This window comes from Equus caballus, chromosome 9, assembly GCF_041296265.1.
Source record: "Equus caballus isolate H_3958 breed thoroughbred chromosome 9, TB-T2T, whole genome shotgun sequence".
NCBI classification, from domain to species: domain Eukaryota; kingdom Metazoa; phylum Chordata; class Mammalia; order Perissodactyla; family Equidae; genus Equus; species Equus caballus.
The window spans coordinates 64,372,501-64,394,885 of NC_091692.1; the positions used below are offsets into that span (position 1 = coordinate 64,372,501).

At 33.7% G+C, this 22,385-nt stretch overlaps 1 protein-coding gene and 1 pseudogene across 49 annotated transcripts in view; one reads left to right on the plus strand and one right to left on the minus strand.

The window, feature by feature from the left end:
- RIMS2 (regulating synaptic membrane exocytosis 2) overlaps nt 1-22,385 on the plus strand; it is a 572,519-nt gene that overhangs the window by 345,560 nt on the left and 204,574 nt on the right. For 37 of the 49 annotated variants that reach the window (XM_070221631.1, XM_070221642.1, XM_070221652.1 and 34 more), the window contains 2 exons: nt 6,171-6,327; nt 7,497-7,613. In XM_070221631.1, coding sequence (XP_070077732.1) covers nt 6,171-6,327; nt 7,497-7,613 — 274 coding nt within the window. Of the gene's footprint in view, nt 1-6,170; nt 6,328-7,496; nt 7,614-14,820; nt 14,887-22,385 lie in introns of all 49 variants that reach the window. The other 12 variants (XM_070221638.1, XM_023648832.2, XM_023648828.2 and 9 more) reach the window with 1 other exon arrangement.
- LOC138915655 (ragulator complex protein LAMTOR5 pseudogene) lies at nt 18,788-19,201 on the minus strand (annotated as a pseudogene).

The following is a 22,385-nucleotide window of genomic DNA, read 5'->3' on the forward strand; positions in this document are numbered from 1 at the left end:
TTGTATGTAAGACATGCTGCAGTTGTATCAATGACTGTTTTTCTGACTGATAATTTTTGTTTGACAATTTTCGTTAGAGTATGGGTCAGTTAGCATGCTATTAGTGACGTACTTTTTAAAATCTCAATATCTATTAGCCTTTATTTTTCACACTAAAGGTGAACAATATATTAATTATCTAAGACTGCAAAAATATTTTCCATGTTTTATGATTTGTGAATTAAACCTCAATAAATTTGTCGTGAAAAATATTTCCTATGGTCTCTAATCTGGAGATCATTACCGTTTCTTTCTATTTGTATTCTACTCCTTTGATAAGTGATTTTTCTACTTCTTCTCTTTACTAGATATATAGCTAGATCAGGTTTTCTTCATCCAAAATATTTTCCTTCAGGTCATTAAAGCTCTTTATGTTGATGCCATTTTTGGCACATCTCAATTCTATTTTCTATTTTCAGGATGGTAAAACTATGATCATTTTATTATTTTTCCATTCTGTTAAAGGAATTGTATCTTTTGAAAGAAACTTTATAAGAATCTTTCATTATTTGGGATAACACTCTCTGTAGTAAATTTTTTGCTATTACAGAATAGTATTTAGAAAACCTACAAAATTCAAAGTATTTACTCTGGGTTCGTTATTTTTCAACATCGTGGAAAATCATCTTTTCTTGTTTCAACATTTTTTTTTAACCTGTGTACAGACTATATAGTGATTTATTTAATAATTCATTGAGGAGAAAAGATTGGTGTGTAAAATCATTTATTTTGCTGTTTTGAAATCCAATATGATTTTGTGAGATAGTTTTTTCATCATAAACTGGACTTTAGTAATGCATTTAAAAGGTAATATTTCAGAAACTAGAATACTATAATCCTGCCTTTGATCTTCATAAAAAGAATATGGCAATAACTTCAAATCCTTGGATTCTGTCACTATTAGAAATTTGAAGTCATTGCCACATTCTTTTTATGAACATCGGAATTAAGATTATGGTATTGTAGTTTCTAACATATTTTCTTTTCATAGGCCCATAACTTTAGAAAATGATGTACCAATTACATTTACATAAGTATCATGATAACTAAGACTTAAACATACGTTAATTTTGTTAAATATTTTTCTTATATTTTCTTTTCTTTATGTCCATTTTGTCTAAAGCTCCATCATTAAAACCAGTTGAAATGGAGAATAAATGCTTCAATCACTAGTTTATCAAATAATTTGACTACTAGATCAAGCAAACATCCTATATTCTCTGTGAAATTGTTCTTAAGGCATTTCAAATGGGAATTGAATATATACGTATACACAGTACCTTCCTGCCCTCCTCCCCCTTGTTAACTGGCATTTTAAACAAATAGTATAAGTCAGTACAACAGCAAATCTGTTAATACTTTGTTACCCATTTGCAGAGATTTGTTTCCAATTGCAGATTGCATATCTGTCAAATTTAGAGTATCAGTTACAAGCATTCATAACCCTTTTCAAAACCTAAGATAGCAACTTTTTCTTAATAATTAACAGTTTTGGCCACTTTATTCAGTTTTTCCAAGTTTGCAAGGCTGATTATGCCAGAGGTAATATTTTCCATGTGCTCTTTATTTTGTTTGTTCTGATGAACTCAAGTCAGAGGTAATTTTGAAATTTTCATTGCTAATATTATTCTTCAAAGTAAATTGAAATTTTGATTGATAATTTAGGCTTCTCAGGGAAGCAGTACCAGACATGGGTTTTGCCTCCCATGGTATACTGAGTCAGGAAAATGGGAATGGTTATAAACCAACTATTCTTTGAACCAGTTGACTCACCCTACAATGTGAATAAATGGAATATATATATGTGACTTAATCATAGCCACATAAAATTTTAGTATTATTTCCCACTCTGACCTGAAACAATATACAAACAAATGTAAATAATTTTCCATTGGGAAGCTAGAGAGATGTTTTGATAATTAGCTCTTAAAAGTCACCTATAATCTTCTAATTTCCTAAGTCAATTATCTATCCCCAGTACTCATTTTTTATCACTTCTGAGTAACACTTTGCATTATCAATCATGAATATTTTCTTAAGAATCTACATTTCTTTTGAATCTCCATGTGATTTCGTTATTGGGATTTTCTTCGTGTAGTGACTCTTCCCCTTTTTCTCAATAGTCTCCCTTAAACTCAGTAGTCAGATCTCTTTTTGTCTCTCTCTATTCTTACCTTGGATTTCAATAATGTTCTTTTTATAAATGACTCTCAAATCTTTATCAACAGTTCTAATGCTGTTCCTAAGACTCTTTTCCACATATGTAACTGTTTGCCTACATGCCTGAAAATATGTTATCTTCCCCTCTCCAAGCAGGTACACCTTGCTAAACTTCTCTTACTCTTTGTAGTATACTCTTAACTTCCTAATGGGCTAATCAAAAGTTAAGGCTCCTTTATTCCTTCCCCTTTTTTGCTCTTGTATCTAATTACAAAATGTTATTGATTCACATTAGAGTGCCCCTAGACGCCATCCTTGGACTTTTTCTCTATCTACACTCACTGCTCTAGTGAGCTCATCTATTTATAGTTCCGTGCTTTTAAATAGCCTGTATACGCTAAAACTCCCAAATGGCCAGTCAAGACCACTTATTTGTACTCTAAATTTTTATTTTCTACTGCCCACTTGACATCTACACTGGGAAATGTAGTAGAAATCATCAACTTAACATATCTAAAACTGAACGCCTGAACTTTCCCACCAAACCATGTCTTTTGACAGCAACTTTATTGTTTAATATACTTGAGTTAAAATTTTGGATTTGTTCTTGTCCCTTTTTTTATGTCTAATATAAAATCTTTCACACAATCTTTCTGATAGCTCTACCTTCAAAATATATTCATATCTCACTACTTCCCACAATCACCATTGCTATCATCCTAGTTAAAACCACTTTTGTTTCTTGCCTGACTTTATTGCCCAGTCTCCTTTTAGTCTATTCTCAGCATAGTAACTGAAGTGAGGCAGTTTAAGGAAAAGATAGATTATGTCCAATATCTGCTCGAAATCCTCCAATGGGAGCGAGCCCTGATGGCCTAGTGGTTGAAGTTTAGTGCTCACCGCTTTGGTGGGCTGGGTGACTAGCTTCTCTGTCATGGAACCACACCACCCATCTGTCAGTTGCCATGCTGTGGCAGTGGCTCACATAGAAGAACTAGAATGACTTACAACTAGGATATACAACCATACTGGGGCTTTGGGCAGGAAATTAAAAAAGAGGAAGATTAGCAATAGATATTAGCTTAGGGCAAATCTTTCCCTGCCCCCCCCCCCCCAAAAAAAAATCCTCGAATGGGTTGAAGTCACTCAGAATAAATGCCAGAAATCCTTACAATACAAGGCCCTACATGATTTGCCCCCTTTCTCCAGATCTATCTGATCTCTTCATGACTTGCTGCACTCCAAGCACCCTATTCTCCTTGTTGTTCTGTGAACATGTCACGTCCACTCCTACTTTGGGGCCTTTGCACTTGTCTTGGAACCCTCCTTTCTGTATATCCACTTGGCAAAACATCTCACTTCCTTCAAATCTTTCTGAAATGTCACCTTCTCAATGAGTCCCATCTACCCTGACCAGCCTAAATAAAATTGCAAAATGTCCCCCTATTCTGGCATTTTGGTCTCCCTTACCCTGTTCTGTTCTCCTCATAGCAACTAATTACTTTCAAACGTATTATATATTATTTCGTGGGCTTTTTATTGTCTCTATCACTTTTCAACTAGAATTTAAGCCCCACAAGGGCAAGGCTTTTTATTTGTTTTGCTCACTGCATCACGTCTGGCATGCACGTACACTCATAAATATTTGTTGAATGAATGAATATATTGATTCTTTCTCTGCAGTCTGTTGCTACTACCAATTGTCATATTCCAAAGTTGTGTCACTAGCTATAGTGGCAACTTAAATTTAAGTTGATTTAATATAAATACATTAAATACTAATCATATTTCAAGTGCTCAATAGTCATGTGTGTCTAGTAGCTACCATACTGGGCAGTGCTGATACAGAGCATTCTGTCATTTCAGAAACTTTTGTTGGACAATGCTATTCTAAGTTTTATAAGAGCAATTAATCCTACTGCAATCTCTGTAAGCTTTAGTTTGAATTGTACACTGCTGTCAGCTTCATCTTCCTAAATTGCTACTTAGATCATGAGAGCAGAATGTAGTATTAGAACACAGTGAGAGCATTCGAGTCAGACAGATCTTGTTTTAAATCCCAGCCCTAGTATTTGACACTTAATGTAAATTTCTTAGTAAATTTCAGTTTCCTCAAAAGTAAAGTGGGGATAATAACATCTTCTTTGCACAGTTGTTTCTATTACATCATATATACATTCCTGAAAAAAATTTGTGCCCTGCAAAAACATGGACTAAAAATAAAAATATGAGCACAATTAAAAAGTATTGTTAAGTTTTAAGCAATAAAAAATATTAAATGTAGCACTTTTTTTAAAAAAGGAAAGTGTCTATATGGAAGGAGTATATCTATATGGAAAGGAGGATAAGTCTGAAAAGTTATGGTGTCAAGAGAAATATTCACAAACACCAGAAGAACTCATGCAATACGTACCTCTAAGACAGAATTTGTGATCAAATTGAGTCAAGAGGAAGAACAAGGTTGAGTGAGCAACACGTACAGTTCTATATTTCTCTGGCTTGCTGCATCCAGCTGTGTTGGTGTACTTTTCCTCCAACTGCTATCATTTGATAGTTGGAGTGGATGCTATTGGTGCTCTATCCGTGTCCCCTTTACCTCAGCTGGTTTACCCATCCCCAGATACTGTAAATATTGGTTGCAAACAGCTCACAGCTGCCCTCTTCTCTAGAGAATTGGCCTTAGACAAATGGAAATCCCCTCACACAGGAGGTTAAGCACCTCACCTGCTTTCCATTGGCAGTCTTCAGCCAGTGACTGGCTAACAGGGATACAAAAGTCCCGGGCCCTTGCCTCAAAGTTGGAGCAACTGGGCTGCAATTCAAGTTCCAGAGCCTCCAGTGGGATCAGACTGAGACCACATTCTTGCTTAGTGTCTTCTCATGCCCTATTATGCTCTTCTAATTCCTTTCTCCTGAGAGCACTCCTCAATTATTCATGTGTATCCTAATCTTTGTCTCCTGCTCTGTTTCTTGGAAACCTAACCTGAGGTAATACTGCAAAACATTAACATATTGGGGAAAATCACATACGAACCAATACTTTTTCTGTTATTTCTGAAACAAATGTCATAGCAGAACACTTTGTAAAGTTCCTGGCAGAGTTCCTAGCACATAGTAAAAGGTCAATTAACATAGCCATGTTGAGCATGATGAAAATAATGGCAGTGGTAATATCACTTTCTGCTCAGAAATTTTCAGGCTCTTTCCATTACAAACCTGATGTTGTTTAGATACACACAACTTGGATCAAACTTACCTTTACTGCTTATTCCGCGACTGCTGCCCTACATTGAACTGCTGGTTGCTACCACCTTAGAATTCCTTCTACTTTTCTCCCCTCTGTCAAATATCACTTGCTTTCTAGGACTCATTAAGGTAATACTACTTCTAATAGACTTTGTCTAAGTGTGTCAAATCATTGGGCTAGTTCCCTCCTTCAATTTGTCATATTTTTATTCTCAAGCTTCTATCGTATGTCAGCCCTGTCAAAACTATAGGAAAGCAGTTTACATAGGTACTTCAAATGGTGTTGAGTGTTTTCTAATATTGTTTATCTCTTAAGGAATTGACTGTAGATTTTTAGGAACTTTTTGGAAGTTAATCATTTTAAATGTTTATAATTGTCAAGAAGCATTTGAAGCTCTTCTAGGCCACTGAAGAGATTAAAATGTTTTTAGAATAACCTTGAGTCTTTTATCAAAGATAATTAACTGTATATAAAAGTTTTACTCTACCTAGCACAGTGCCTTGGACATAGTAGCTATATAAATATTTGAGTATTTGTCATTCCTTTTTAATTTAAGTGTTTACACTGTATTATTTTCCTAGTATTATGCTTTATTTGTTATTTACACTTAATATATTTAACTTCAACTTTCAACTTCACCAAGATTTTATGTTTTTCAGTAAAGTACAAAATACAAAAGGACATAGTGTGTAGATAACTATAATCTTAATCTTTTCACCTTTAGATTATCGACACAATGGTCGAGATCTTCAAAGCTCAACATTATCAGTGCCAGAACAAGTAATGTCATCAAATCATTGTTCACTATCAGGGTCCCCTCACAGAGTAGATGTCATAGGAAGGACTAGATCATGGTCACCCAGTGTCCCTCCTCCACAAAGGTAAGATAGCACACACATTTTATTTGTAGGTTGGTATTGTAAGCCTATTAATCATAAAGTACTGTTAATAATCTCTAAAAATAATAAATTTGCTGGAAAAAAGTTACTTAAGGAAAAACAAAACTGCTAGGGCTGGCCCAGTGGCCCAGCAGTTAAGTGTGCACGTTCCGCTTTGGCGGCCCAGGGTTCGCTGGCTCGGCTCCTGGGTGCAGACATGGCACTGCTTGGCAAGCCATGCTGTGGTAGGGGTCCTACATATAAAGCAGAAGAAGATGGGCACGAATGTTAGCTCAGGGCCGGTCTTCCTCAGCAAAAAGAGGAGAATTGGCAGCAGATGTTAGCTCACGGCTAATCTTCCAAAAAATAAATAAATAAATAAGTAAAAAAATTTTAAAAAGACACAAAAACCAAAAATGCTGTTAAATAACCTATCTAATGAAAATAATATGAAATATAGGCTACTTTGTAACTTTGGATGACCTATATATGATTTTGTTATGAGTTAAAAATCATAAAGAAGATCCAGCTGTCAATCACATATCAATATTTAGCAGATCTAGTCAGAATCAACTAATTATACTCATGAATATATAGATGTTGATAATTTAAGAAACAGGAAAAATAAACATCTGTTGGGCCTTTAAAATTATGAACAATCATGCGAAGAATAAAAAGGAAAGCATGGGTGATGGGAAGAATGGCTCAGAAAATCTGCCCCTCCAGGTCTTATGCCTAGTGGAAAACTGATCAATCCAGTTAAGTACAGGAAGCCTTAATGGAGTGGAAATAATATGCTTGCTAACAAGAAATATGTGCACAATTCACATTTTATATACTTGCAGTGTTTAAGAAAATCTAAAGTCTTAGAATGATAGTCTTATAACGCCTATTTTAAATGAATAATTGAGTTAGTTTTATATTTAGAATTTTTAATTGTAATCTTAACTGTTTTTTTTGCGGAAGCTTAGCCCTGAGCTAACATCTGTGCCAATCGTCCTCCACTTTATTTGTGGGTTGCTGCCACAGCAGAGGTGCAATTAGTTAAAAGACTTGGACTTGACATTACAGTGATTTTTGTCTTTTTCTACTATCTTCATTAAGAAACTCATTTCTTGGTGTAGTATATGATTATGGTTTATTAAGATGTTTAATGCATCTTGCTATTTCAGTCGGAACGTGGAACAGGGACTTCGAGGGACACGCTCTGCTACTGGACATTATAATACGATTAGCCGAATGGATAGACATCGTGTCATGGATGACCATTATTCTCCAGATAGAGACAGGTACATACGATTAAGTACTATTAGAACTTATTATAATCGCTACCTTCAGGAAGAAGGAGTTACCATAAAATGTTTTTATCCTGAACTTGGATATTTCTTACCTTAGTTTCTAAAACCATATGTTTCCTTTACAATGCCTACATTCATTCTTATGACCACTACTTCATTAAAAAAAAATAAAACAGACAAAGCAATCTTTTCTTTGGTAAGAAAAAATGTAAAATCATCTCGCTCTTGCAATTTTGATCCTTTGTTAAATCGAACAAGTTAAGTTAGTGAATTTACACCCAAGGATATAATGATAATTATAGTGAAAACAAGATGTTTTATTATTCTTACCTTATCATAACCAATAATTGTGTATAAAAATATTTCCATGAGATAATAGATTTAAAGTCTTTTACATTCATCAGGGAAATCAATGTTATTTTTTATATAATATTGAGGCAAGTCTGGTTTGTTTAGGAAACAAACACAAAAACTAATTCGTGAAGAGGTTTTTCCTCATGGCTTTCAGTAAACCTTTTAAGCATCTTAAAGAATCATGCTTTTTGATTGCTGTATTTGGAAGAATTCTCTGAATTTGCTCCATTAAATGTGACATACTTGGAAATAACATGGTATATTTCAATGCATACATTAATTACTACTAATTTTTTTAAGTTAAGCAAATTGATTAACCCTCTCATTTATGATTTGATTACATACAAAATGGAAAATGCTATTATATTTCCCCCAAACTATCAAATGGGTTTGAGGTAAGGATTCTTAAAGAAAACTTAATTTACTCTTCAGAGACTATTATGATAAAGTAAGGGAACTCAGAAATCTCTTTGTATGCATCCTAAACCAATTTTAGTAAAAGCACTTGGAGGCTTTTAAATTAACTGATATGAGAAGTTGCTGTCAATATTTATAAATTTAATTGTTTTGTCTAAATCTAGAGTTATATTCACTTCATGCTTATAATTTCATTGTGTCTGAGGACATTTTTCCAAAAGAAAAGATAGGGAATATCTTAGTCTACAATAGTGTCAAAAAAGTATTGGCTTTTGTGTCTGAGATCTAAGGAGATATAGAAAGTTATTTATTAGTGTTGGATGAAAGTTCATGTAGAGGTTTTTTTTTTCGCTTGAGGAAGATTCACCCTGAACTATTATCTGTGCCAGTCTTTCTCTGTTTTGTATGTGGGTTGCTGCCACAGCATGGCTGCCAACGAGTGATGTAGGTCTGTGCCCAGGAACTGAACCTGGGCTGCCAAAGTGGAGTGCGCCAAACTTAACCACTAGGCCATGGGGTGGCCCCAAAAGTTAATGTAGTATTTTGTTTCTTTTTAATTTGTTTGACTTTTTCATAGTGATCTGTGTCTTTAGGGTTAATTGTAGGCATGCTATCTATAAAAATGGATGCTTATAAAGTACAATAACAATGAAAGATAACTATGTTGGTGTGATTAGGAGTTGGAAGGAGTCATATTAGGGTAGGTGAGAGAGTACTTTTGTTACCTAATAGAATTTTGATGAGTTTGAGCACTTCTGGAAATTATTTATATAGCAATTCATAAACTCCTTGTTCATTGAACGTTTTTTAAGGAAGTGGTGAGAAAGAAAAATCTGCAATAACTTTAAATCCTTCGACTTTATGTAGAGTTCTTCTTTTAATGAAAAGTGGACTTGATATTTTTTTATGAGGACAATATGATCTAAATCTTGCAGAGAAGAATAGAATAATATTAATCTGTAGAATTATACTCAAAAACAAGAATATTCTTATCATATCAAACACATTTATCAATATTTGAAGACAAATGGCCCTAGGGTTAATGACAAAAAATTTACTGTTAAATCCTTGGTATTAGCTAATATAGTCATAATTGAAATGTCATTATATTTTTCTTGTTTATTTTAGAACTTTATGAATCTTTTAGTTTAGCAAAAATGTTCAAGTAATTCAGAAGTTTTGGGGAAGATTGGTCTATATGATTTCATTATCCTTTTAGAGTGTTGTAGATTATCAGATCATATTTACTCAATTGTGAGCTGCTTTAAATCCCTTTTGAAAAAAATAAAATAGAATTTAGATTAAATAGGACTATAAAACCCTTTCTAATATATTATTTTTGAGTCATCTGTGTAATCATTATTTATTAACATGAAGAGTCAAAAATCAAAAAGTATAGTTTTATCCTTCTATGTAGTCTATCACATTATTAAACGAGTCCCTAATTTCTGTTTTATCCTAATAGTCTAAAAGAATTTGAGTAATAGAATGTGTGTGAAGGCATTGTAATTTTGAGTACTATTTAGAAGGTAAGAATACTCTAGAACTCTCACAGTGAATTTTTATGAACAACATTTTATAGAGTCAATCAATAATACTGTTGATTAAAAAGCTTGAGAGAGAATTTCCTTTGAGATAGTAAGTAAAATTTAGGTATTTTGGGTGGTGCACACTGGACCAGAATAGTACTTCTTGAATGTACTCTTTTTCATAGAATTTGGAACCAAATGGCATTGGGTTTGAATTTAGAGTTTGCACCACTTGCTGACTGTGTATCTTTGGGAAAATTAACCTCTTTGACACTTGCTTTCTTTATCTACAAAATTAGAATATTAGTACCAACTTTATAGGGTTGTTGTGTAGAGAAAATAGTACTGTTTCTCTAGTTTGCATCGTTATATACTCAAAAATGTGCCTTATTCATAACATTTTAAAAAGATCCTTTGGCTTACAAGTAATTTACATTTTTAATGTGCTTATCAGTTAAGCAGAAAAAGAGAAATCTGTCAATCCAGGTGTTTTTTTTAAAGCCTCGTAGAGAATATAGGATGTGAGTTAGACCTTGAAAAAAGGGCATGTTTCTTCAGGCAAGTGCAAGAGCAAAGATACAGAGGCAGAGCACATATACATCGGAAAGATCCAGCAGGAAGGATGAAGGACTTGAGGACATAATGGAAAGTAGTGCATGAAATAAGAGCTTTTACACTGCCCACAGTGGGGGAGAAATTCTGCTATTTGACATTAATTTACAGTACCTGGTTAAACTTAAGTGGTGTAAGAAGGAGATATAGTATTCATAGCCTTTTCTTATAGGTAATATAAAAAGAATTGTATATCAAGATTTTATTGCATCTTTATTTCTCTGCACATCTCTATTATCATTAGTCAAAATCATCTTCTGTTGTGAAAAGACAATAAGTTCTTCACAAGTAGTTCAGAAACTTGGATGCAAGAATATTAAGCTAAAATGATGACTTTAACGTACATCTTTTATCTTCCTCTCTATCTCTCCTACTTTTCGTATCATTGTTTCTCTGGTAAATCTTGGTAACTGCTACAACTAGGGACGTAATTTTCCTGGGGCAAACAATGTGGCTTTGGTATCAGAAATCATTTCAAGAGTTTATTTGTTTACATGAGTTAATTTACTCTTAGAATAAGTATAGAGTACTAGATAATATTTCTGTAACATGTCAGAGAGATTCTGTAGTACAGTCCAAAGGCCTGAGAACCAGGGGAGCCTCACGGCCAGAGACATATGAGATGTCCAGCTCAAAAGTGAGGCAGAAAAAAGGGGAGGAATTCCTCCTCCTTCGCATTTTTGTTTTATTCAGATCATCACCAGGTTGCATGGTGCCCACTCACATTGAGGAGGGCAATCTACTGAGTCCAGTGATTCAAATGCTAATCTCATCCAGAAACCCCATCACACCCAGAAATAATGTTTAATGTGGGCACCCCTTGGCCAGTTGACACATAAAATTAACTATCACAAAAAGAGAAATAAAACAAACTGATGCTTGATGAAGGTGATTCTTGCTTAATGTTTTCTTTGGCTTTATAGGGACAACATTAATTATAAGGATCTTCAAGGAAAATATTAGAAATTGGATGATATATTTATGTTATATGAATTTGAATATTTTAACAAACTTTGAAGTTTGCACATTTTTGTTACTCAAGTAATTTTCAGAGAAAATCTATTCCTTTTTAATGCAATAAATCCCAACATCACAACTTTTGGGTATTATTTCTACTCATTGTAAAGCTAGGAATGCCCTTTTTAAAATACTGTTTTCCTTATTTTCTTAGACTACATAGGTTTATAATCTTCTATTTACATTTCTAGAGTGTTTCTATGATTATGAGAACCACTGCTCTCTTCGGAAAGTAGGTTCACCATGAAAAGATTGTAATTCTGTTTTTACTTTTTAACTTAACCCAAAATGCATTTATTGAGTGGGTCAGCCATTGTGCACAAAATTTAAAATAGACATTATCCCGGTCTAGATAAACAGATCATCCAACTAATTATAATAGCTAATAATATATACCAACTAATTATACAGTATACCAACCAGTTATAAAATGTAGGAGACTGTGAGGCAGAAGTGTAATTTTATTGGAACAGATTGGAGAGAGAATTACTTGTGTAGATCTTTGGGAAAAAACTTCCAAGGGAAGTTGAATTGTAAAGATTGAGTAGAACTTTGAAAGACAATAAAGTGAAGTCAGAAGGGGGTGATGGGCATGCTTGGCAGAGTGATGAGCATGAACAAAGTCTTGGAGTCAGGAAAGTATGGGACATATTTAGAGAATCTTAGGTAGTCTGGAATACCCACACAAAAAGTTATGGTGTGGGAGATGGGAAATGATAATAGATGAAGATAGAAAGTAGTTTAGAACTTAATTTGCATGACATTTTAAGGAACATGTGCTTTTTTTTTTTTGATATAGGAAGCCATTGAAGGATTTTGAGCAAGGTACCTACATGATCAGAAGCATAATTTGCAAATATACTTCTGTAGACAGGGTGGAGAATGGATTGGATCAAGAGAGAGTTGGGATCTGAAGGAAGGGAAACTTAATAGAAGGTTATTTCAGTAGACATTGTAAGCCTGATTTAAGATAGTGGCAGGAGAAAAGGAAAAGAAGGGATAAATCTGAGTTGTTTAGGCATAGAACCAGCAGGGTTTATACATCAACTGAATGTGGAAAATAAGGAAAATGGAGGAATTAAATTCTGCGATTTTAAAACTTGGTTTATTAAGTGGGTGTTTAAATCTTTCATTGGAACTGGGATTACAAGAAGAGGAATAGCTGAAGTATTATGTTATGTTACAAAGGGGGATTAAAGAATTATATTTGAAACCAGACGGGCCTTTAGAAATTATGGAGTCCTAGGTTCTGAAGAGAGACTTTAGCCAGAGTCATCTTAATATTGTTGGATTCCTATATATTCGTTTTACAAAAAATTTTATTTGAAAAAACAAATGGGTCTTCCACTCAAAAAGAAAGTTTGAGAACTATTGCTCCAGCCCCAATATTTGACAAATGTAGCGTCTGATGTCCAAACAGGCAGATGTCTTGTTCAAGACTCACAATTGACATGTGTTTTTCTGAAGTGTCTATAGGACACTCCAGGAGCCATGCAGAGAGCCCAGGAAACAGCTAGAAATATGCTGTGAAACCCAAAGAAAAATCAAGGCCAAAACACAATGAGAGTTTATACTATAAAAACAAATAGTACTATCCAGAAAGAATGTGTTGGAATATAAAGAGGGTCCAGGAAAAAATCTTGGGAAACCAATGCCTCTAAGGGGTACAGAGAAAGGGAATCCAGTAAATAAAATAGATAAAGAAGCAGTTAGGTGAGAGACCAGGCCATATGTATAAATGTTAAGAGCCTGAACCTTGGGTTAATGAGTTTTAAACTCATTCCTGCTACTTATCGTATGGCAAGCACTCACAGCCTGTTGCTCCATCTGTGGAATACTAGAACCTACCTCAAAGAGTTGTTATGAGAAATAAATGAGATAAAGTAGAGAAAGCTTTAATGGAGTAGCTGGCATAGTTAAGCGTTAAATACTATTTTTAATAGCTAAAGAGAATAGTTTTTCAGAAACCAAGAGAGGAGGGAGTGTCAAGAAATAGAGGCTGAAAATCATTGTCTAATACCTTAGATAATAGTAGTATGATGAAGATCAAGAGGAGATTAAGGGATTTTTTTGGGATTCCACAGATAACATTCACAGCATAGCTTCAGGAGAATGGTAAAAGTAGAAGTCAAATTACAGTAGGCTTAAAGCATGAATGAAAAGTGAGGAAGCGGTGGCAAGAATTATAAATATGTCTTTTAAAATGTCTTATGTTGAAAAGAAAATCAAAGAAATGCAATGGCTTGAGAGGAAGGCAAGGTCAGTAAAAGTTTTATTTTTGGGATGAAGTGCAATTGAGGAAGCGATGGCATGAGACGATGAATGAAGCAAGGTTGTGTGAGAAGTAAGATTGCAAGTAGAGAAATTTCCTTTGGTGCAGAAGAAAAGGACAAGTGAAGATATAAATGCATATTTCTCTATATTTAAAGGTAGAAGTGTGGAAGTTGAGAGAGTTCAAGGTTGGTTTCCATCTTTTGCTGAAACGTAATGATCATCTGCCAAAATTAAGTGTTTTAGCATGAAAGGTTTTAAGGAAATAGAAGATTTTGATTTAGTGCTTCAGAAAAAAGAGAGTCAACTAGAGATGCGTGTGCTGATTTGATGGCTTATGGTAGTCAAGAAGCATGAAATAAGCAGAGCCAATAGCATATGGTAAACGTATAATAAACATAGTGAATGGAAAAATGGATAGCATTCAATAAATTTAATAAATAGAATTAATAATCAAGTAAAAGTCATTTAAATCAGTTTCTTCCTTACTAAATGGAATTCTTAAAGCCCTTTTAATTATTTTTGTTAATGACTGAAGAAGAAATAGTTACCTTATAAAATCTCCTAAGTATAAGAAGTATTAGAAATTACCTTTTTTATTATTTTCTTCTTAAACTTTCTGGTTAGTTTATTATTTTTCTCTTCTCACTTTTCCTCCTGAAAAATGGGAATACATCTGTATTGTATAGCATTTTATAGATGGTGCTGAAGATGTTCGGGTGATAATTAAGATTTTATTTTGAAATATGATTTGTTTAAATCTCAATTTGTTATATTTTTGTTGTGTTTTATTTTAGAATACTTAGAATGTTTTAACCTTTAGCACTGCCATATTACAATGGACATTGGGAGGAAGGAGCAAGCTTTCCAGTAATGATTTTCATTCACTTTGCTTACTATCTGCTTATCTTTTTTGAATCTCACTTTATAAATTAAACTATACCTTTTCATTTCTTTCTTGAGTCTCATTTATATTCTTGTTTCTGCCATGCTTGCAGTCATTTTCTTACTCTACCTCGCTCCAGATACAGTCAGACCATTGAACACCATCACAGGGATGGCAGGTATATTTTTCTTACAATTGAGTCTGTTCATAGAATTGCATGTTTCTGTCTATTGACATTATATGATTCACTTCTATTTCTGTTTTTTATATATACATATATGGTTATTAATGAAATGTAGAAATATTATCCTTATAAGCAAGTAGAAAATAAAGCATATATAAACACTTTAATTGTATAGGATGTCAAAAATACGGCTTGCCTTTAATGTACTACGATTACCTCTTTGATAATTCTAAAAATTTAGTTTACCAGGAATTACAGTTAACTCTTGATTACCTAGAAAGATAGAATAACAGTATTTTTAAAAATTACTTGCAGTTTACTCCCCTCCTTCCTCAGCAGAGTCCACAATTAGGTATTTAGACAGTACTGGTTGATTTGTACATATCTCAACACCACCTTCCCACCTCCCTCCACAGTTGAGGAGTCAGTCCTTAAAGTACTCAGATTGAACTGTTTAGCTTAGCCTGGTGAAAGGTGACTGTGACCTACTTCTTGGTCATAGCAGATGATCCTGGATCCATGGAGAATGCGGGATCTGTGGAAAACTCTTGTTCATTTCTACTGTATCACCATTCCCCTTATATTGAAGGGAAATATCAATTACCTGGCATTTAACAGAAAGGAGGATTAACCGGAAAGAGAAGGGAAAGGTCTCTAAAGTTTGCAGTTTCTCAAGGCTATATGTAGCTTTAGGGATTCGAAGCAGTTCAGTGACAGCATTTTGAAGCCCTGCAGGCAGAGAAGAGAATGGCAGTGATATTGCGGTGGTGGGTTCAGCTAGTACAGGTAAGGAAATTATGTGCTGTACTCACTCTGTTGTTTCAGAGTGATTTGGGTTATGTGTGGCCTCTTTTATCCTATTAATTTAGTTAATTAAGAGTTGATAATAAAAGAGTTTAGAAAAAAATGAAACTAATGGGTAAATTCCTAAGGATTGAATTCATGTTGATAAATGTGGAAGGAAACATAAGAGATAACATCAACAGTAAATTCCTAATAATTCAAAAGTTTTGTGATATCTTTTATTAAGTCTAATTGAAATTTAGTTCCTTCTAGATTATCATATGATAGTGGTTATTGCTATATTTAATTTTCTTTTGCATTTTCTCAGTCTCTTTTCTGTTATTTTGCTTCAAACTAAATAATTCCTTATGTCTTTTATTTTTACTATTGCTATGTATTACATCAGGACTATTTTTTGGTTGCTGTGATTATACATATACCTTGCAAAAACGTGGAAAGTAATTATTTAACTGGCCTTATAATTGGCTAAGACCTTTCTTAAGGTGGGTGACGCGAATGAGACATCCCTGATTATAGGCTTATTCTAATTACCCTGGTGTTTTTTTGTTTCAATGTAAGTTAAAATCACATTAGTTTTTTAATAATCTGTATTATTCTTAGTCTTAGTTATCCGTAAGTAGATTGTCTGCTTTATATTACTTATACGTAATTATATATATATGATATTATTATATATAGCTCTAGGTTGGTTACCAATTTCATACACTTACCCAAATTCTCAACCTCAGCCTACCTGACCTATTCTGAAGGATACATTTCTGAACCGCCTTTAGTGCCATGATTTGATTTGAGGTCAGGAACTACAAGATCATTAATGTTTATATTAAAATAAAACACAAGAAAATCAGTTATCAAATATCTTACTATAGGATTTTACATTACTTAAATGATTCAAATTTGTTAGTCTAGTGTACACCTGCTCCTAGGCATATTGGATAGAGTAGATCTTGTAAGAATGAAGTTCTTGAGATGCATTTTAAAATATTATCTTTTCTCATTATCACTTTGATACTTACAAAAAAATGTATATACATTTCAAGGCATAATAATAAAGTGAACATCCATGAATCTACTACCCAAACTGAGAACCAGAATATATGGTTATGTACCTTGCATCTACCTGTAGGCTCCAAGCCTATTGCATCTATACGCCTCTTCCACAGAAGTAGTAAATGCTATGCGGAATTTTCAGTTTAATGTTCTCTTCCTTTGCTTTTTTTGAAGTGACTTTGACCATTTGTTTTCACTGTGCTAACTTTCTGAGCTACTCAGTCCCTCTGACGCCCACTTCAATCCACTATGAGATGCTAGGGTTGTGGAAGATATAAAAGCTTATCTGGTCATCTATCCATTCTCCTATATTTATTACCATAACATGATTATGCTTCTTGTCTTTAATTTAACCCCTGTACCTTTGGATATAATGCAACTGAGCACAACCACTCATTACCTTTCCATGTTGATATCATCTGTTGATCTCTTGGTTATGCTATTTTATTCACTTAAGATTTTAGCACCTGGTTTTAGTCTTCTTCTTCATCACACTTCCTGCCATCAGCCTGAATGATGTTAGCACTCACCTGAATGATCTGCTCAGCACCCAGTTATTTCCTTGACTCTCTCAAATTGGAGATAGTGAGCTTTACCGCTAATTCTTCTTCAGTCAGTCACTCCCATGGCCATGCTCTTAATGTTATCATCATTTGAAATTGTTCTACCTGTGAGATCTTATTTCAAATACTCCACTCTTGGACCAGAACTACACATAGCTCTTTCTTATTCTTTCATTGAGTGACTTCTACCTCACTAGTTCTTATTATCTCAACAGAGAACTCCACTCTCTGGATCCCTTTACCTTTCCCTATTAGTCTCCACTTTTCTTTACACGCTTACATATCCAGAATTTGAATCCATTCTCAGAAATATCCTCAGTTTCCTTGCTGCATTGTTCTTCTTTTATTTATTTGGCACAATTCAAATCTGGATCAGTCTCTTTCTCTTGTGGAATGGTTTTTGAACTAAATTATCCAAACTGTCTCTCCAGTATAACTCTCTCCTTTGAAGGCCAGATTTCTCTATCTGATTGACATCTGTACAAGAATATTCTTGCAATGCGTCACAAATTTTAGTCCAAACCTGAAATTAGTATCATTCTTCCCAAGAATTCTTCTATTAGTGTTAACAGAGCATCATTTCATTTTGGAGGCTTGGAATTTCAGAGGTTTTCTTTGGTTTATTTATTTCTACATTTAATTTATATGGTAGTAGTTTGTCAAATATCATTGAGAGAAAAAAACCCATCCCTACTGTCAAAGAGGTCACAGTTCAGTGAAGTTAACAGGCTTTAGAATCAAAAAAGCTCAATTTAAGTTCCAGCTCAGAAAATATCTAATTGTGTGCTATTGTCCAAGTTTCTGTGAGCCTTAGTTTGCTTATTTCTAAAATGATAGATTGGATTATGTGACTTCTGAGAATCCTTCTAACCCTAACATTCTGTTTGTATAATTCTATATATTGAATATTTTCTACATTGTTATTTATATTGTTTGTCATCCATACCTTGTTCTCTGTTTCCACCCCTATCACTACAAGTCAGCCTTTTCCTGTTCTAATTCATTTCATATACTATTGCTGAATTCATCTGTGTAATTGATTGCTTAAAAATTAACTTTGTTCAGAAGCTTTTGGTCATTCTCACTGAAAATTGAACCCTGTCTAAGGCATTTGAGATCTCCATAAACTGACTCCAAGGTAATTTTCTAACATTTTGCCATATGCCACTTTCTGTTATTTCTAGCATTTCCATTTGACTCTTTTTTCCCCCATCCAACTGGATTTATTGAACATAAAAAATTCTATGTACAAAGTAACCTGGACCTGCTGCTTCAAAACATTATCCTATCTTACTGATATTTTGATAGGTCAGTCCATAGAGTGTCAAAAATGCAGCTTACTCTAAAATCAGTGAAAAAGTGCCCAGTGCACATTAAATGAATGGCCTAACTACTGGAATTTTAATAGCTCTTTAGGATAATTAATATAGGTAGGATCAAGTCCCTGTGACAGGCTGCTGGAGAACTGATATCAAACATCATGAGGCCATTTCGTGCACTGCCACTGTGATACCGTTGTGTTTCTGGATAATAATATTCCCATTATCTGGTTTGAGACATACCACAGGAATATTAGCGGGGGTCAGAGTCTAGCGTAAGTGCTTGCTGGGCTAGAACAGACATCACCCCAGCATGCTCATCTAACAAGGTCCCATGGCAGCCCGATTAAGTCCTTGTGAATTTGTGCACAGAACTTCAACAATGGATGGATTCTTCATTGTGTCCTCCAAGTGCTGCTCCAAAGTTGCCTTCGGCCTACCCACTTGTCTGCCCCGACCCAGGACCCTGCAACACGTGCCTTCCTTCTCCACGTCAAGACTCTCATTTGACTCTTTCTTATGGTCTCCATTTCTCTGCTGAAATTTCTCTAGCTTTTCATGAATGTTGCCCATCTTTTCTACTACAGTCTTTAACATATTTTAAATTCCCTATCTGATAGTTCCAATGTCTGTGTAATCTCTGAGTTTGACTCCACTAATCGCTTTCTTGACAGAGGGCCTTATTTTTCTTGCTTTTTTTGTTTCTAGTAATTTTTTATTGACTCTTAGACATCATATCATCAGTAATGACTGAGTTGATAGTAGTTATGCCGGAAAATGTGCACACCTCTTGTTCTGTTAGACTGTGCGTGGGTGTGTTTTGGGAGGATTATTCATTCCTCTGTCTGCTACCTCTGACTATATGATTTGGACCAACCTTGTGAAGTGACAGCTAAAGGCAGCAGGCAGCAGTGTATATGAGGAATTTGCACTATACTCATACCACTATCCATGTAAAGCTAACAAAACAAAAAGAAGGCTAGTGAATTGCTCAAAGTTGATCAGTGAAACTGTTGAACATAGCACTGAGATATTCTAGTGTGAGGACCATGCCTCGTCACATTTACTTGCATAATATAATACAATGCATAAATTGGTCCTTTAGAGATACATCTTTAAAATGTTTGTCATTTTATTGAATCTTGGAGGACCTTGGAAGGGGAAACATAGGGCCAATACCTTGGTGGAGCAACTTGAATTTCTTACAATTGACAAAACTTTATTAAGCATCCACTGAAAATGAAAACTATGTATGTAGTAAAATAATTTTAATGATAGAATATGGGTATGTTATATTATCAGGATTTTGAAAATATATATTTTAAAGATGTATTAATTTGCTTCATGTGTAATTGTTGCTGGGTACATAATCCTGCCTATTTTTGTTTTTGTTTCTACTTTTTGAAGTAAAAATTAAATAAAAATGAAAATTATAAATATTTAATGAAATACTCAAAATATCTTCAAAACATTTGCACCTTATATGTTTCTGTTTGTGCATATTTTATAAAACAACATATCTTTGTTGTTCAGTATTTTATTCATTTCTAATGTTCTCAAGAAAATCGGGATATTTACTCTTTTCTTCTTTCTGTTTCCAATAGTGACTAAAAAAATACTTCTCTAGATTTGAGAACACTTTACTTCTCTTTTTGATGATAAAATAGGCTTATGGGTAGTAGTAGTATGTTTTTCTACATTAAAGATGTCTCGCTTTCTCTCATCAATGTATGTATTATTCCTATTTTCACATTTTAGATTGTTATTAACTTGGCTGACTCTAGATATTGCTGTTATTTTTGAATGAGCTCATGTACTTTTAGCTAACATAAAGAATTTATGTTCAAGTGAACAGAAATGTTCAGTAGAGAAATTCTATCATGCCCAAAGATAAATTAATCTATCTTCCTTCAAAATAATAAAATATTTCTATTTCCACACAATACTTGTTTACCATGATTTCCATGGTATTTTGTGTCTTACAATTCTCTTAACTTTGGAAGTAATGCAAAAATAATATAAACTAGAATTTTTAAAAAGTTAAACTTGTACCTTGCACATTATAATAAACATGAAAATTATAGAATTGAATTATATAATTACTTTAAGTTATTTCTTATACAAATATGTATATTTGCTATAAATTAATCTAAAATGTTTCGTTTTTAAATTTGTCGTGTGTTTATTTCTTCAATTATGCAGCTAATGCTCAGAAACTCTCTAGACATTCAAGCTATTTTATCAAAAATGTAATGCTATTGCTGTTAATCACTTTACTGTACTACACAATATTGATATAGGGAAGGCATTTCTTGCTTGAAACCTGGGGTTGTACTTCTTGTCCTTCAGAGATAAGTCCAAAACTTTTTTTGAGATTTCAGCTTTTTAAAGAAATAATTTCTTTACAAAAAGGAAAGAATAATTCCTTAATAGCTTTACTTTTTATAAATTTATTTTTCAAGAAAACCTATTACATTTACATATGCCGTCTTTATAATATAAACATGAAATAAGTCTGTCAGATTTAACATAGACTGTAAGGTTTGAACTGCATTCTAGGACAATTTTCATTGATATCTGAATATTGCTTTGAAACTTTGCACTGTGCTGATTTTTTTTTTAAGTATTCCTAGTATTTTTCTGTCATATTTAGAGAGGTACTCTACATTGATCTGGAGTTGTATCATTGTGATCGCTGAATATGAGTCATTATAGAAAGGAATGCCCACTGGCCTATTCTTCTCTGTTATACTGCATAACTCCCTTGTACTTTGAGAATAGGAATAGGGGAAGTAAGCAGCAAAGGTGATGAAATAAGTAGAAGTTGTGCCAGATACTTAGAAATTTAAAAAATCTTTTAAGAGCAACTATTCTGAGAGGCAAAATGATTCAAAATGGATAGCTTCACTAGATGATTATACAATTACTTTTCCCCTTAGAAATCCTCATCTCAAAATCTGTATGTGCTATTATATACTTTTAAAGCTGGGTTGTTACACTAATGGCTCTTGTTACAATACTGTCAGTCAATATGAATTAGCTCTATTTGTGGAGGGGCTGTTAAAATATATCCTCTGCAAATTCTTACAGTTTAAAATAGAGGCCATTAAATCATGCAGAGCGGTAATCTATATCTATCCAGGTAAATGGCAATTACAAAAACTGAACTATTTTAAACACATATTAGAAAATATAAACTATTTATTAAAAAAATAGAACGATGACAGATATTAAATCATTTTTTAAAAGATAACCAAATTATTTACCTAAGAAAGATTTAAATTTACACGTGGGTGGTTCCTAAACTTTTATATGGCTTGCCCTTTGGCAGTCATGTAAAACTCGTGGCCGCTTTCTTTAGAATAGTGTTTTAAAATGCATGAAGAAAAATAAAGTAAGTAAGTAGGGTTACAAAGGAAACTGCTCATATTGAAATACAAACCCCAAGTTAAGAACTCCACTAAAATATTTTATGCCTTGGTTATCTGTTATTTCCCAGGTCTCAGTTGCTACTATTCAAAATTAATTTGGAAGTTCATATCTTAAAATTAAAATTCACCAAGAATTTAGGCAGAAATTGTCAAGTTTTATATCTCAATCCCTTAAAGAACCTGCTGTGAGACTGGGTATTATATATGAGACATAGGCATTGCTGCTTTCAATTTTCTCATCAATAATCTTAGTTCTTACCTAGTAAGACCTATTCTTACCCAATTGTGGGAGCAGGAGCCTAGTTTGACCTTCTGTTGTGTTATCC